Genomic DNA, 19,960 nt, shown 5'->3' with positions numbered 1-19,960 from the left:
TGTGGGTTTCAGTGAGAGGACTAACTGGTGTCTCCAAGTGGCCTCACACCTCTCCAGACTGTGGGTTTCAGTGAGAGGACTAACTGGTGTTTATCCAAGTGACCTCACACCTCTCCAGACTGTGGGTTTCAGTGAGAGGACTAACTGGTGTCTCCAAGTGGCCTCACACCTCTCCAGACTGTGGGTTTCAGTGAGAGGACTAACTGGTGTCTCCAAGTGGCCTCACACCTGACAGACTGTGGGTTTCAGTGAGAGGACTAACTGGTGTCTCCAAGTGGCCCCACACCTCTCCAGACTGTGGGTTTCAGTGAGAGGACTAACTGGTGTCTCCAAGTGGCCTCACACCTCTCCAGACTGTGGGTTTCAGTGAGAGGACTAACTGGTGTCTCCAAGTGGCCCCACACCTCTCCAGACTGTGGGTTTCAGTGAGAGGACTAACTGGTGTCTCCAAGTGGCCTCACACCTCTCCAGACTGTGGGTTTCAGTGAGAGGACTAACTGGTGTCTCCAAGTGGCCTCACACCTGACAGACTGTGGGTTTCAGTGAGAGGACTAACTGGTGTTTATCCAAGTGGCCTCACACCTCTCCAGACTGTGGGTTTCAGTGAGAGGACTAACTGGTGTCTCCAAGTGGCCTCACACCTCTCCAGACTGTGGGTTTCAGTGAGAGGACTAACTGGTGTCTCCAAGTGGCCTCACACCTGACAGACTGTGGGTTTCAGTGAGAGGACTAACTGGTATCTCCAAGTGGCCTCACACCTGACAGACTGTGGGTTTCAGTGAGAGGACTAACTGGTGTTTATCCAAGTGGCCTCACACCTCTCCAGACTGTGGGTTTCAGTGAGAGGACTAACTAACTGACAGACTGTGGGGTGTCTCCAAGTGGCCTCACACCTCTCCAGACTGTGGGTTTCAGTGAGAGGACTAACTGGTGTCTCCAAGTGGCCTCACACCTGACAGACTGTGGGTTTCAGTGAGAGGACTAACTGGTGTTTATCCAAGTGGCCCCACACCTCTCCAGACTGTGGGTTTCAGTGAGTGGACTAACTGGTGTCTCCAAGTGGCCCCACACCTCTCCAGACTGTGGGTTTCAGTGAGTGGACTAACTGGTGTCTCCAAGTGGCCTCACACCTCTCCAGACTGTCGGTTTCAGTGAGTGGACTAACTGGTGTCTCCAAGTGGCCCCACACCTCTCCAGACTGTGGGTTTCAGTGAGAGGACTAACTGGTGTCTCCAAGTGGCCCCACACCTCTCCAGACTGTGGGTTTCAGTGAGAGGACTAACTGGTGTCTCCAAGTGGCCCCACACCTCTCCAGACTGTGGGTTTCAGTGAGAGGACTAACTGGTGTCTCCAAGTGGCCTCACACCTCTCCAGACTGTGGGTTTCAGTGAGAGGACTAACTGGTATCTCCAAGTGGCCTCACACCTCTCCAGACTGTGGGTTTCAGTGAGAGGACTAACTGGTATCTCCAAGTGGCCCCACACCTCTCCAGACTGTGGGTTTCAGTGAGAGGACTAACTGGTGTCTCCAAGTGGCCTCACACCTCTCCAGACTGTGGGTTTCAGTGAGAGGACTAACTGGTGTCTCCAAGTGGCCCCACACCTCTCCAGACTGTGGGTTTCAGTGAGGACTAACTGGTGTCTCCAAGTGGCCCCACACCTCTCAGACTGTGGGTTTCAGTGAGAGGACTAACTGGTGTCTCCAAGTGGCCCCACACCTCTCCAGACTGTGGGTTTCAGTGAGAGGACTAACTGGTGTCTCCAAGTGGCCCCACACCTCTCCAGACTGTGGGTTTCAGTGAGAGGACTAACTGGTGTCTCCAAGTGGCCCCACCTCTCCAGACTGTGGGTTTCAGTGAGAGGACTAACTGGTGTCTCCAAGTGGCCCCACACCTCTCCAGACTGTGGGTTTCAGTGAGAGGACTAACTGGTATCTCCAAGTGGCCTCACACCTCTCCAGACTGTGGGTTTCAGTGAGAGGACTAACTGGTGTCTCCAAGTGGCCCCACACCTCTCCAGACTGTGGGTTTCAGTGAGAGGACTAACTGGTGTTTATCCAAGTGGCCTCACACCTCTCCAGACTGTGGGTTTCAGTGAGAGGACTAACTGGTGTCTCCAAGTGGCCTCACACTCTCCAGACTGTGGGTTTCAGTGAGAGGACTAACTGGTGTCTCCAAGTGGCCCCACACCTCTCCAGACTGTGGGTTTCAGTGAGAGGACTAACTGGTGTCTCCAAGTGGCCTCACACCTGACAGACTGTGGGTTTCAGTGAGAGGACTAACTGGTGTCTCCAAGTGGCCCCACACCTCTCCAGACTGTGGGTTTCAGTGAGTGGACTAACTGGTGTCTCCAAGTGGCCTCACACCTCTCCAGACTGTGGGTTTCAGTGAGAGGACTAACTGGTGTCTCCAAGTGGCCCTGACCAGACTGTGGGTTTCAGTGAGAGGACTAACTGGTGTTTATCCAAGTGGCCTTCTCCAGACTGTGGGTTTCAGTGAGAGGACTAACTGGTGTCTCCAAGTGGCCTCACACCTCTCCAGACTGTGGGTTTCAGTGAGAGGACTAACTGGTGTCTCCAAGTGGCCTCACACCTGACAGACTGTGGGTTTCAGTGAGAGGACTAACTGGTGTCTCCAAGTGGCCTCACACCTGACAGACTGTGGGTTTCAGTGAGAGGACTAACTGGTGTCTCCAAGTGGCCCCACACCTCTCCAGACTGTGGGTTTCAGTGAGAGGACTAACTGGTGTCTCCAAGTGGCCTCACACCTCTCCAGACTGTGGGTTTCAGTGAGAGGACTAACTGGTGTCTCCAAGTGGCCCACACCTCTCAGACTGTGGGTTTCAGTGAGAGGACTAACTGGTGTCTCCAAGTGGCCTCACACCTCTCAGACTGTGGGTTTCAGTGAGAGGACTAACTGGTGTTTATCCAAGTGGCCCCACACCTCTCTAGACTGTGGGTTTCAGTGAGAGGACTAACTGGTGTGTGGCCTCACACCTGACAGACTGTGGGTTTCAGTGAGAGGACTAACTGGTGTTTATCCAAGTGGCCTCACACCTCTCCAGACTGTGGGTTTCAGTGAGAGGACTAACTGGTGTCTCCAAGTGGCCTCACACCTCTCCAGACTGTGGGTTTCAGTGAGAGGACTAACTGGTGTTTCTCCAAGTGGCCCCCACCTCTCCAGACTGTGGGTTTCAGTGAGAGGACTAACTGGTGTCTCCAAGTGGCCCCACACCTCTCCAGACTGGTTTCAGTGAGAGGACTAACTGGTGTCTCCAAGTGGCCTCACACCTCTCCAGACTGTGGGTTTCAGTGAGAGGACTAACTGGTGTCTCCAAGTGGCCTCACACCTGACAGACTGTGGGTTTCAGTGAGAGGACTAACTGGTGTCTCCAAGTGGCCTCACACCTCTCCAGACTGTGGGTTTCAGTGAGAGGACTAACTGGTGTCTCCAAGTGGCCCCACACCTCTCCAGACTGGGTTTCAGTGAGAGGACTAACTGGTGTCTCCAAGTGGCCCCACACCTCTCCAGACTGTGGGTTTCAGTGAGTGGACTAACTGGTGTCTCCAAATGGCCTCACACCTGACAGACTGTGGGTTTCAGTGAGAGGACTAACTGGTGTCTCCAAGTGGCCCCACACCTCTCCAGACTGTGGGTTTCAGTGAGTGGACTAACTGGTGTCTCCAAATGGCCTCACACCTCTCCAGACTGTGGGTTTCAGTGAGAGGACTAACTGGTGTCTCCAAGTGGCCTCACACCTGACGGACTGTACAGTTCCTAATTAATTTCAATGCACTCTGACTCCAGGAAACAGCCATCAACTATAAGGTGTTTTTCTGAGTTCTCCTAGCTTTTGCCATTTAATTACAGAAGAAGGCACAGTCACCTACAGTCACACAATTACTGTTGTTGTTTACACAATTGCTGTTGTTGTTTACACAATTACTGTTGTTGTTTACACAATTACTGTTGTTGTTTACGCAATTCCTGTTGTTGTTTAGACAATTACTGTTGTTGTTTAAGCAATTACTGTTGTTGTTTACACAATTACTGTTGTTGTTTACGCAATTCCTGTTGTTGTTTACACAATTACTGATGTTGTTTACGCAATTCCTGTTGTTGTTTAGACAATTACTGTTGTTGTTTACGCAATTACTGTTGTTGTTTACACAATTACTGTTGTTTTTTACGCAATTCCTGTTGTTGTTTACACAATTACTGTTGTTGTTTACGCAATTCCTGTTGTTGTTTAGACAATTACTGTTGTTGTTTACACAATTACTGTTGTTGTTTACACAATTACTGTTGTTGTTTACGCAATTCCTGTTGTTGTTTACGCAATTAATGTTGTTGTTAACGCAATTAATGTTGTTGTTAACACAATTACTGTTGTTGTTTACGCAATTCCTGTTGTTGTTTACACAATCCAATAAATATTCCATTATAATTCTCAATCTGGGTCAGGTGGGTATCATTTTAAAGCCTATTTCTATGTCCAATATGACTAGCTAAGTTGTAAAATACGATCTTCTTGTTAGCCTTTCAAACGGCCCTTTTTGTCTCCAGTTCTTTCCCCGGGCATGTGATCATATGGATGTGTGTGTGTGTGTGTGTGTGTGTGTGTGTGTGTGTGTGTGTGTGTGTGTATGTGTGTGTGTGTGTGTGTGTGTGTGTGTGTGTGTGTGTGTGTGTGTGTGTGTGTGTTGTCAGAGGGATGACCCCAGCTGAAGCAGAGATGCACTTCCTGGAGAATGTTAAGAAACTGTCCATGTATGGGGTAGATCTCCATCACGCTAAGGTAAGCACACACACACCTACACACACACACACACATACACACACACACCTAAACACACACACATACACACACACACCTAAACATACACACCTACACACACCTACACACACACCTAAACACCCCCACACACCTACACACCCCCACACACCACACACACACACACACACACACACACACACACACACACACACACACACACACACACACACACACACACACACACACACACACACACACACACACTCCACACTGCTACAGTCAGACACATACAGTCAGACAAACACACACAAACACCCCCACACACACACACACACACACACACACACACACACACACACACACACACACACACACACACACACACACACACACACACACACGTATACAAGATTGCATTAAAACCTCTGTCCTATAATATATCACCCAATATTACAGTGTGTGTGAAGATGCACCACTGCTGACTCAGTAATGATGTCATCCCCTTGCTGACTCAGTAATGATGTCATCACCTTGCTGACTCAGTAATGATGTCATCACCTTGCTGACTCAGTAAGGATGTCATCCCCTTGCTGACTCAGTAATGATGTCATCACCTTGCTGACTCAGTAAGGATGTCATCTCCTTGCTGACTCAGTAATGATGTCATCACCTTGCTGACTCAGTAATGATGTCATCTCCTTGCTGACTCAGTAATGATGTCATCACCTTGCTGACTCAGTAATGATGTCATCACCTTGCTGACTCAGTAATGATGTCATCACCTTGCTGACTCAGTAATGATGTCATCACCTTGCTGACTCAGTAATGATGTCATCACCTTGCTGACTCAGTAATGATGTCATCACCTTGCTGACTCAGTAATGATGTCATCACCTTGCTGACTCAGTAATGATGTCATCCCCTTGCTGACTCAGTAATGATGTCATCACCTTGCTGACTCAGTAATGATGTCATCACCTTGCTGACTCAGTAATGATGTCATCCCCTTGCTGACTCAGTAATGATGTCATCACCCTTGCTGACTCAGTAAGGATGCCATCACCTTGCTGACTCAGTAATGATGTCATCTCCTTGCTGACTCAGTAATGATGTCATCACCTTGCTGACTCAGTAATGATGTCATCACCTTGCTGACTCAGTAATGATGTCATCACCTTGCTGACTCAGTAATGATGTCATCACCTTGCTGACTCAGTAATGATGTCATCACCTTGCTGACTCAGTAATGATGTCATCACCTTGCTGACTCTGACTCAGTAATGATGATGTCAGTAATGATCACCTTGCTGACTCAGTAATGATGTCATCACCTTGCTGACTCAGTAATGATACCATGAGCTTACTTAACACCAGCAGTGGGCTCGTGACTCGGGTTGTCCCCGAGTTGAGAGTTGTTTGTTCTTTTGATCAATCAATTGTTCTATATTTTTAAACATTTATTTTCATGTATGGACACATCCTATGTGTTTTAATCAAATCAACTACAGGAAAGTATTCAGACCCCTTTAACTTTTCCACATTTTGTTACATTATTCAAAAATGGATTTAATTTAAAAAAAAATCCTTAGCAATCTACACGCAGGTTTTTAGAAATTGTTGCAAATGTATTACAAAATACATTACAAATTAACAAATAAAAAAATGAAATACCTTATTTACATAAGTATTCAGGCCCTTTGCTATGAGACTCGAAATTAAGCACAGATGTTTGAAATGTTTCTACAACTTGACTGGAGTCCTCCTATGGTAAATGCAATTGATTGGACATGATTTGGAAAGGCTCACACCTGTCAATATAAGGTTCCACTGTTCGCAGTGCATGTCAGAGCAAAACCAGGCCATGAGGTCGAAGGAATTGTCCATAGAACTCTGAGACAGGATTGTGTCGAGGCACAGATCTGGGGAAGGTACCAAAATAATTCTGCAGCATTGAAGGTCCCCAAGAACACCTGACCTATAGCATATCACATCAATAGTACCTATATAGCATATCACATCAATAGTACCTGACCTATAGCATATAATCACATCAATAGTACCTGACCTATAGCATATCACATCAATAGACCATCTATAGCATATCCTAATCACATCACCTGACCTATCATATCACATCAAGCATACACCTAGTATGACAACCTGGAATAGACCATATCACATCAATAGAAGGACATATACATTATTTACATCAATAGGTAACCTGATCTATTGCATATCACATCAATAGCATATCACATCACATCACCTATAGCAGAGCATCAATGACCTATAGCATATCACATCAATAGAATGATCTATAGCATATCACATCAATAGGACCTGATCTATAGCATATCACATCAATAGAACCTGATCTATAGCATATCACATCAATAGGACCTGATCTATAGCATATCACATCAATAGTACCTGACCTCTGGATATCACATCAATAGGACCTGACCTATAGCATATCACATCAATCAAGACCTGATCTATAGCATATCACATCAATAGGACCTGATCTATAGCATATCACATCAATAGGACCTGATCTATAGCATATCACATCAATAGGACCTGATCTATAGCATATCACATTCATGCTCTATAGATAGGACATCAATAGAACCTGACCTATAGCATATCACATCAATAGGACCTGATCTATAGCATATCACATCAATCCACCTGATCTATCATGCCAGACAATAGACCTGATTCGCTATAGCATATCACATCAATAGAACCTGATCTTAATATCACATCAATGACCTGACCTATAGCATATCACATCAATAGACAGACCATGACTATAGCATATCACATCAATAGGGACCACATCAATATAGGGGACCATCAATAGAGCGCGTCTATAGCATATCACATCAATGGTAGGACCTGACCTATAGCATATCACATCAATAGGACCTGACCTATAGCATATCACATCAATAGGACCTGATCTATAGCATATCACATCAATAGGACCTGGTCTATAGCATATCACATCAATAGGACCTGATCTTAGCATATCACATCAATAGGACCTGACCTATAGCATATCACATCAATAGGAATGACTATAGTATAGCACTGATCATATCACATCAATAGGACCTGACCTATAGCATATCACATCAATAAAACCTGATATACCTATAGCATATCACATCAATAGACCTGCTCTTTAGCATATCACAGGGATGATCTAAGGAAGGTCTAATATCACATCAGGAGGGGATAGGTCACATCAATAGACCTGACCTATAGCATATCACATCAATAGGACCTGACCTATAGCATATCACATCAATAGGACCTGATCCTCCTATAGCATATCACATCATCGATCATCAATATGATTGATCTATAGCATATCATCTGATATAGCATATTCAGGACATCAATAGGACCTGATCTATAGCATATCACTGATCAATAGAAGTAGAAACCTGATCTATAGCATATTTTCCTCCATTTCATATCTCATCAATAGAACGGAGCTATAGCATATCACGATCAATAGGCCTGGAGGATAGCATATCACATCAAGGATGCTAGTAATAGGAGAGGACCTATAGCATATCAGGACATCAGGTTGGAGAAAGTTATAGCAGATCACATCAATAGGATAAGGAGAGATAGCGGGGGATATCACATCAATAGCCTGATATAGGGGCAGTGTGGGAAGTGTTATGACATCAAGGAAAAGGATACAAGGTATCGGAGACTTGGATATCACATCAATAGAACCAGCATCTAGTAGCATATCAATCAATTGCCTGCCTTGTGAGTAGCAGGGTAGGGTGAGGTCAAAAGAGGAGAGGAGTGGAAAGAAGGAGGCAGAGGAATGAGTCAAAGGTAGACGTATAGGTTAAAGTCGCCCAGAACTGTGACCTGTCCTCAGGAAATAGCATATCAGGCATCAATATTGATGAACCTCCGAGGGAACCTATAGCGATAAATGATAAGGATGTTAATAGAAACCTGACTCTGATAGCATATCAAAGGAGGCAATAGACAATGGGAACCTGATCTATAGCATATCACATCAATAGGACCTGATCTACCAGATATCACATCAATAGAACACGTGGGCGGACGAGGATAGAGCAGTAGGATAGCAGTGTTATCTGTGGTGATCCATGTTTCCGTCATGCCAAGCAAGTCAAGGACTGGAGGGAGGCATATGAGATCAACTCTGCCTTGTTCTATAGCAGTTATCACATCAATAGGACCTGAATACCACCAGGTCAATAGGTCCTGACTGTAGCATATGGTCTGTGCAATAGGAGAGAACAGGATAGACAGACACATAGTTGACAGGCTACAGAATATACGCTAATGCAATAGAAATTGGAATGACAAGCGGATATCAATAGGACTCCGTATGTTCACATCAATAGTTGACCTATAGCATATCACATCAATATTGACTAAAATGATTAGCATATCAGTATCAATAGGAGCTGGCAGTGCTCGTTATAGACACTACACTAATCAATAGTACCGTTGAGTGTAATATCACATCAATAGTACCCTCTATAGCATATCACATCAATAGTACCTAACCTAGGGAATCGGTCTAACTACATCAATATCTTTGAAACCTGACCTATAGCATATCACATCAATAATCAAACCTGCACTGCAATGAAACGAAAATGTGAAACCACCTGACCGGGTTGTTGAATCAAAACAGCAGACGTTGGCTATAGCAGTCAGCATCTATAGCAGAGTCTCCTACGTTAAGGACGACAAATAGCTGGCTAGCATACCTCAGTGAATTAAGATAATCACTCCATAGGACATCAATACACTAAACTACACATCAAAAGACAGCTATGTAGCTATAGCATATCACATCAATAGTGACCTGAGCACTATAGCATATCACATCAATAGGACCTGACCTATAGCATATCACATCAATAGTACCTGACCTATAGCATATCACATCAATAGGACCTGATCTATAGCATATCACATCAATAGGACCTGACTCTATAGCATATCACATCAATAGTTACCTGACCTATAGCATATCACATCAATAGGACCTGATCTATAGCATATCACATCAATAGAACCTGACCTATAGCATATCACATCAATAGGACCTGATCTATAGCATATCACATCAATAGGACCTGACCTATAGCATATCACATCAATAGGACCTGACCTATAGCATATCACATCAATAGTACCTGATCTATAGCATATCACATCAATAGGACCTGACCTATAGCATATCACATCAATAGAACCTGATCTATAGCATATCCTAATCACATCAATAGTACCTGACCTATAGCATATCACATCAATAGGACCTGACCTAGAGCATATCACATCAATAGGACCTGACCTATAGCATATCACATCAATAGGACCTGACCTATAGCATATCACATCAATAGACCTGACCTATAGCATATCACATCAATAGGACCTGACCTATAGCATATCACATCAATAGGACCTGACCTATAGCATATCACATCAATAGGACCTGACCTATAGCATATCACATCAATAGTACCTGACCTATAGCATATATCACATCAATAGACCTGACCTATAGCATATCACATCAATAGTACCTGATCTATAGCATATCACATCAATAGTACCTGACCTATAGCATATCACATCAATAGGACCTGACCTATAGCATATCACATCAATAGGACCTGACCTATAGCATATCACATCAATAGGACCTGACCTATAGCATATCACATCAATACCTGACCTATAGCATATCACATCAATAGGACCTGACCTATAGCATATCACATCAATAGGACCTGACCTATAGCATATCACATCAATAGGACCTGACTATAGCATATCACATCAATAGACCTGATCTATAGCATATCACATCAATAGTACCTGACCTATAGCATATCACATCAATAGGACCTGACCTATAGCATATCACATCAATAGAACCTGACATCAATAGTACCTGACCTATAGCATATCACATCAATAGGACCTGATCTATAGCATATCACATCAATAGAACCTGATCTATAGCATATCCTAATCACATCAATAGTACCTGACCTATAGCATATCACATCAATAGGACCTGACCTATAGCATATCACATCAATAGGACCTGACCTATAGCATATCACATCAATAGTACCTGACCTATAGCATATCACATCAATAGGACCTGACCTATAGCATATCACATCAATAGGACCTGATCTATAGCATATCACATCAATAGTACCTGACCTATAGCATATCACATCAATAGGACCTGATCTATAGCATATCACATCAATAGTACCTGACCTATAGCATATCACATCAATAGGACCTGACCTATAGCATATCACATCAATATACCTGACCTGACCTGACCTATAGCATATCACATCAATAGGACCTGACCTATAGCATATCACATCAATAGGACCTGACCTATAGCATATCACATCAATAGGACCTGACCTATAGCATATCACATCAATAGGACCTGATCTATAGCATATCACATCAATAGTACCTGACCTATAGCATATCAGCATATCAATCAATAGGACCTGACCTATAGCATATCACATCAATAGGACCTGACCTATAGCATATCACATCAATAGGACCTGACCTATAGCATATCACATCAATAGTACCTGACCTATAGCATATCACATCAATAGGACCTGACCTATAGCATATCAATCAATAGACCTGACCTATAGCATATATCACATCAATAGGACCTGACCTATAGCATATCACATCAATAGTACCTGACCTATAGCATATCAGCATATCACATCAATAGGACCTGACCTATAGCATATCACATCAATAGGACCTGACCTATAGCATATCACATCAATAGGACCTGAATATCACATCAATAGACCTGACCTATAGCATATCACATCAATAGGACCTGACCTATAGCATATCACATCAATAGGACCTGACCTATAGCATATCACATCAATAGGACCTGACCTATAGCATATCACATCAATAGGACCTGATCTATAGCATATCACATCAATAGTACCTGACCTATAGCATATCACATCAATAGGACCTGACCTATAGCATATCCTAATCACATCAATAGGACCTGATCTATAGCATATCACATCAATAGTACCTGACCTATAGCATATCACATCAATAGTACCTGACCTATAGCATATCACATCAATAGGACCTGACCTATAGCATATCACATCAATAGGACCTGACCTATAGCATATCACATCAATAGTACCTGACCTATAGCATATCCTAATCACATCAATAGGACCTGACCTATAGCATATCACATCAATAGGACCTGATCTATAGCATATCACATCAATAGGACCTGACCTATAGCATATCACATCAATAGGACCTGATCTATAGCATATCACATCAATAGTACCTGACCTATAGCATATCCTAATCACATCAATAGTACCTGACCTATAGCATATCACATCAATAGGACCTGACCTATAGCATATCACATCAATAGGACCTGACCTATAGCATATCACATCAATAGGACCTGACCTATAGCATATCACATCAATAGAACCTGACCTATAGCATATCCTAATCACATCAATAGGACCTGACCTATAGCATATCACATCAATAGTACCTGATCTATAGCATATCACATCAATAGGACCTGACCTATAGCATATCACATCAATAGAACCTGACCTATAGCATATCACATCAATAGTACCTGACCTATAGCATATCACATCAATAGGACCTGACCTATAGCATATCACATCAATAGGACCTGACCTATAGCATATCACATCAATAGTACCTGACCTATAGCATATCACATCAATAGGACCTGACCTATAGCATATCACATCAATAGGACCTGATCTATAGCATATCACATCAATAGGACCTGATCTATAGCATATCACATCAATAGTACCTGATCTATAGCATATCACATCAATACCTGACCTATAGCATATCACATCAATAGACCTGACCTATAGCATATCACATCAATAGGACCTGACCTATAGCATATCACATCAATAGACCTGACCTATAGCATATCACATCAATAGACCTGATAGTCTATAGCATATCACATCAATAGGACCTGACCTATAGCATATCACATCAATAGGACCTGACCTATAGCATATCACATCAATAGGACCTGACCTATAGCATATCACATCAATAGGACCTGACCTATAGCATATCACATCAATAGGACCTGATCTATAGCATATCACATCAATAGGACCTGACCTATAGCATATCACATCAATAGGACCTGACCTATAGCATATCACATCAATAGGACCTGACCTATAGCATATATCACATCAATAGGACCTGACCTATAGCATATCACATCAATAGGACCTGACCTATAGCATATCACATCAATAGTACCTGACCTATAGCATATCACATCAATAGGACCTGACCTATAGCATATCACATCAATAGGACCTGACCTATAGCATATCACATCAATAGTACCTGACCTATAGCATATCACATCAATAGGACCTGACCTATAGCATATCACATCAATAGGACCTGATCTATAGCATATCACATCAATAGTACCTGACCTATAGCATATCACATCAATAGGACCTGATCTATAGCATATCACATCAATAGTACCTGACCTATAGCATATCACATCAATAGGACCTGACCTATAGCATATCACATCAATAGTACCTGACCTATAGCATATCACATCAATAGGACCTGACCTATAGCATATCACATCAATAGGACCTGACCTATAGCATATCACATCAATAGGACCTGACCTATAGCATATCACATCAATAGGACCTGACCTATAGCATATCACATCAATAGTACCTGACCTATAGCATATCACATCAATAGGACCTGACCTATAGCATATCACATATGACCTATAGCATATCACATCAATAGGACCTGACCTATAGCATATCACATCAATAGGACCTGACCTATAGCATATCACATCAATAGGACCTGACCTATAGCATATCACATCAATAGTACCTGACCTATAGCATATCACATCAATAGACCTGACCTATAGCATATCACATCAATAGAACCTGACCTATAGCATATATCACATCAATAGACCTGACCTATAGCATATCACATCAATAGTACCTGACCTATAGCATATCACATCAATAGGACCTGACCTATAGCATATCACATCAATAGTACCTGACCTATAGCATATCACATCAATAGGACCTGACCTGCATATCACATCAATAGGACCTGACCTAGCATATCACATCAATAGGACCTGACCTATAGCATATCACATCAATAGGACCTGACCTATAGCATATCACATCAATAGGACCTGACCTATAGCATATCACATCAATAGGACCTGACCTATAGCATATCACATCAATAGGACCTGACCTATAGCATATCACATCAATAGACCTGACCTATAGCATATATCAATAGGACCTGACCTATAGCATATCACATCAATAGACCTGACCTATAGCATATCACATCAATAGGACCTGACCTATAGCATATCACATCAATAGTACCTGACCTATAGCATATCACATCACCTGACCTATAGCATATCACATCAATAGGACCTGACCTATAGCATATCACATCAATAGGATAGCATATCACATCAATAGACCTGACCTATAGCATATCACATCAATAGACCTGACCTATAGCATATCACATCAATAGGACCTGACCTATAGCATATCACATCAATAGGACCTGACCTATAGCATATCACATCAATAGGACCTGACCTATAGCATATCACATCAATAGGACCTGACCTATAGCATATCACATCAATAGTACCTGACCTATAGCATATCACATCAATAGACCTGACCTATAGCATATCACATCAATAGGACCTGACCTATAGCATATCACATCAATACCTGACCTATAGCATATCACATCAATAGTACCTGACCTATAGCATATCACATCAATAGGACCTGACCTATAGCATATCACATCAATAGGACCTGACCTATAGCATATCACATCAATAGGACCTGACCTATAGCATATCACATCAATAGGACCTGACCTATAGCATATCACATCAATAGGACCTGACCTATAGCATATCACATCAATAGGACCTGACCTATAGCATATCACATCAATAGGACCTGACCTATAGCATATCACATCAATAGGACCTGATCTATAGCATAGCATATCACATCAATAGGACCTGACCTATAGCATATCACATCAATAGGACCTGACCTATAGCATATCACATCAATAGGACCTGACCTATAGCATATCACATCAATAGGACCTGACCTATAGCATATCACATCAATAGGACCTGACCTATAGCATATCACATCAATAGGACCTGACCTATAGCATATCACATCAATAGGACCTGATCTATAGCATATCACATCAATAGTACCTGACCTATAGCATATCCTAATCACATCAATAGGACCTGACCTATAGCATATCACATCAATAGGACCTGATCTATAGCATATCACATCAATAGACCTGACCTATAGCATATCACATCAATAGGACCTGACCTATAGCATATCACATCAATAGGACCTGACCTATAGCATATCACATCAATAGGACCTGACCTATAGCATATCACATCAATAGTACCTGACCTATAGCATATCACATCAATAGGACCTGACCTATAGCATATCACATCAATAGGACCTGATCTATAGCATATCACATCAATAGGACCTGACCTATAGCATATCACATCAATAGGACCTGACCTATAGCATATCACATCAATAGTACCTGACCTATAGCATATCACATCAATAGGACCTGACCTATAGCATATCACATCAATAGGACCTGACCTATAGCATATCACATCAATAGGACCTGATCTATAGCATATCACATCAATAGTACCTGACCTATAGCATATCCTAATCACATCAATAGGACCTGACCTATAGCATATCACATCAATAGACCTGACCTATAGCATATCACATCAATAGGACCTGACCTATAGCATATCACATCTGACCTATAGCATATCACATCAATACCTGACCTATAGCATATCACATCAATAGGACCTGACCTATAGCATATCACATCAATAGGACCTGACCTATAGCATATCACATCAATAGGACCTGACCTATAGCATATCACATCAATAGGACCTGATCTATAGCATATCACATCAATAGGACCTGATCTATAGCATATCACATCAATAGGACCTGATCTATAGCATATCACATCAATAGTACCTGATCTATAGCATATCACATCAATAGTACCTGACCTATAGCATATCACATCAATAGTACCTGACCTATAGCATATCACATCAATAGGACCTGACCTATAGCATATCACATCAATAGGACCTGATCTATAGCATATCACATCAATAGTACCTGACCTATAGCATATCACATCAATAGTACCTGACCTATAGCATATCACATCAATAGGACCTGACCTATAGCATATCACATCAATAGGACCTGACCTATAGCATATCACATCAATAGGACCTGACCTATAGCATATCACATCAATAGGACCTGACCTATAGCATATCACATCAATAGGACCTGACCTATAGCATATCACATCAATAGGACCTGACCTATAGCATATCACATCAATAGGACCTGACCTATAGCATATCACATCAATAGGACCTGACCTATAGCATATCACATCAATAGGACCTGACCTATAGCATATCACATCAATAGGACCTGACCTATAGCATATCACATCAATAGTACCTGACCTATAGCATATATCACATCAATAGGACCTGACCTATAGCATATCACATCAATAGGACCTGACCTATAGCATATCACATCAATAGGACCTGACCTATAGCATATCACATCAATAGGACCTGACCTATAGCATATCACATCAATACCTGACCTATAGCATATCACATCAATAGGACCTGATCTATAGCATATCACATCAATAGTACCTGACCTATAGCATATCCTAATCACATCAATAGGACCTGATCTATAGCATATCACATCAATAGGACCTGACCTATAGCATATCACATCAATAGGACCTGACCTATAGCATATCACATCAATAGGACCTGACCTATAGCATATCACATCAATAGGACCTGACCTATAGCATATCACATCAATAGTACCTGACCTATAGCATATCACATCAATAGGACCTGACCTATAGCATATCACATCAATAGGACCTGACCTATAGCATATCACATCAATATACCTGAATAGCATACCTGACCATCAATAGACCTGACCTATAGCATATCACATCAATAGGACCTGACCTATAGCATATCACATCAATAGTACCTGACCTATAGCATATCACATCAATAGAACCTGACCTATAGCATATCACATCAATAGACCTGACCTATAGCATATCACATCAATAGGACCTGACCTATAGCATATCACATCAATAGGACCTGACCTATAGCATATCACATCAATAGGACCTGACCTATAGCATATCACATCAATAGGACCTGACCTATAGCATATCACATCAATAGGACCTGACCTATAGCATATCCTAATCACATCAATAGGACCTGATCTATAGCATATCACATCAATAGTACCTGACCTATAGCATATCACATCAATAGGACCTGACCTATAGCATATCACATCAATAGGACCTGACCTATAGCATATCACATCAATAGGACCTGACCTATAGCATATCACATCAATAGGACCTGACCTATAGCATATCACATCAATAGGACCTGACCTATAGCATATCACATCAATAGGACCTGATCTATAGCATATCACATCAATAGTACCTGACCTATAGCATATCACATCAATAGGACCTGACCTATAGCATATCACATCAATAGGACCTGACCTATAGCATATCACATCAATAGGACCTGACCTATAGCATATCACATCAATAGGACCTGACCTATAGCATATCACATCAATAGGACCTGACCTATAGCATATCCTAATCACATCAATAGGACCTGACCTATAGCATATCACATCAATAGGACCTGACCTATAGCATATCACATCAATAGGACCTGACCTATAGCATATCACATCAATAGGACCTGATCAATATATCACATCAATGACCTGACCTATAGCATATCACATCAATAGGACCTGACCTATAGCATATCACATCAATAGTACCTGACCTATAGCATATCACATCAATATGACCTATAGCATATCACATCAATAGGACCTATAGCATATCACATCAATAGGACCTGACCTATAGCATATCACATCAATAGGACCTGACCTATAGCATATCACATCAATAGACCTGACCTATAGCATATCACATCAATAGGACCTGATCTATAGCATATCACATCAATAGTACCTGACCTATAGCATATCTAATCATCAATAGGACCTGACCTATAGCATATCACATCAATAGGACCTGACCTATAGCATATCACATCAATAGGACCTGACCTATAGCATATCACATCAATAGGACCTGACCTATAGCATATCACATCAATAGGACCTGACCTATAGCATATCACATCAATAGTACCTGACCTATAGCATATCACATCAATAGGACCTGACCTATAGCATATCACATCAATAGGACCTGACCTATAGCATATCACATCAATAGTACCTGACCTATAGCATATCACATCAATAGGACCTGACCTATAGCATATCACATCAATAGGACCTGATCTATAGCATATCACATCAATAGTACCTGACCTATAGCATATCACATCAATAGGACCTGACCTATAGCATATCACATCAATAGGACCTGACCTATAGCATATCACATCAATAGGACCTGACCTATAGCATATCACATCAATAGGACCTGACCTATAGCATATCCTAATCACATCAATAGGACCTGACCTATAGCATATCACATCAATAGGACCTGACCTATAGCATATCACATCAATAGGACCTGACCTATAGCATATCACATCAATAGGACCTGACCTATAGCATATCACATCAATAGGACCTGACCTATAGCATATCACATCAATAGGACCTGACCTATAGCATATCACATCAATAGGACCTGACCTATAGCATATCACATCAATAGGACCTGACCTATAGCATATCACATCAATAGGACCTGACCTATAGCATATCCATCAATAGGACCTGACCTATAGCATATCACATCAATAGGACCTGACCTATAGCATATCACATCAATAGGACCTGACCTATAGCATATCACATCAATAGGACCTGACCTATAGCATATCACATCAATAGGACCTGACCTATAGCATATATCACATCAATAGGACCTGACCTATAGCATATCACATCAATAGACCTGATCTATAGCATATCACATCAATAGGACCTGACCTATAGCATATCACATCAATAGGACCTGACCTATAGCATATCACATCAATAGGACCTGACCTATAGCATATCACATCAATAGGACCTGACCTATAGCATATCACATCAATAGACCTGACCTATAGCATATATCACATCAATAGGACCTGACCTATAGCATATCACATCAATAGGACCTGACCTATAGCATATCACATCAATAGAACCTGACCTATAGCATATCACATCAATAGGACCTGACCAATAGTATATCACATCAATAGTACCTGACCTATAGCATATCACATCAATAGGACCTGATCTATAGCATATCACATCAATAGTACCTGACCTATAGCATATCACATCAATAGGACCTGATCTATAGCATATCACATCAATAGTACCTGACCTATAGCATATCACATCAATAGTACCTGACCTATAGCATATCACATCAATAGGACCTGACCTATAGCATATCACATCAATAGGACCTGACCTATAGCATATCACATCAATAGGACCTGACCTATAGCATATCACATCAATAGGACCTGACCTATAGCATATCACATCAATAGTACCTGACCTATAGCATATCACATCAATAGGACCTGACCTATAGCATATCACATCAATAGGACCTGACCTATAGCATATCACATCAATAGGACCTGACCTATAGCATATCACATCAATAGGACCTGACCTATAGCATATCCTAATCACATCAATAGGACCTGACCTATAGCATATCACATCAATAGTACCTGA

The 19,960-nt window shown here is 41.8% G+C and overlaps 1 protein-coding gene across 2 annotated transcripts in view; it reads left to right on the top strand.

The window, feature by feature from the left end:
• LOC118380165 (band 4.1-like protein 3) overlaps positions 1-19,960 on the top strand; it is a 159,232-nt gene that overhangs the window by 32,311 nt on the left and 106,961 nt on the right. For both annotated transcript variants that reach the window (XM_052475957.1, XM_052475956.1), the window contains exon 8: positions 4,709-4,796. In XM_052475957.1, coding sequence (XP_052331917.1) covers positions 4,709-4,796 — 88 coding nt within the window. The remainder of the gene's footprint in view (positions 1-4,708; positions 4,797-19,960) is intronic.

The sequence above is a fragment of the Oncorhynchus keta genome, chromosome 23, assembly GCF_023373465.1.
Source record: "Oncorhynchus keta strain PuntledgeMale-10-30-2019 chromosome 23, Oket_V2, whole genome shotgun sequence".
NCBI classification, from domain to species: Eukaryota; Metazoa; Chordata; class Actinopteri; order Salmoniformes; family Salmonidae; genus Oncorhynchus; species Oncorhynchus keta.
The sequence above is the reverse complement of the archived record's forward strand: the minus strand, read 5'-3'. Positions and strand labels throughout refer to the sequence as shown.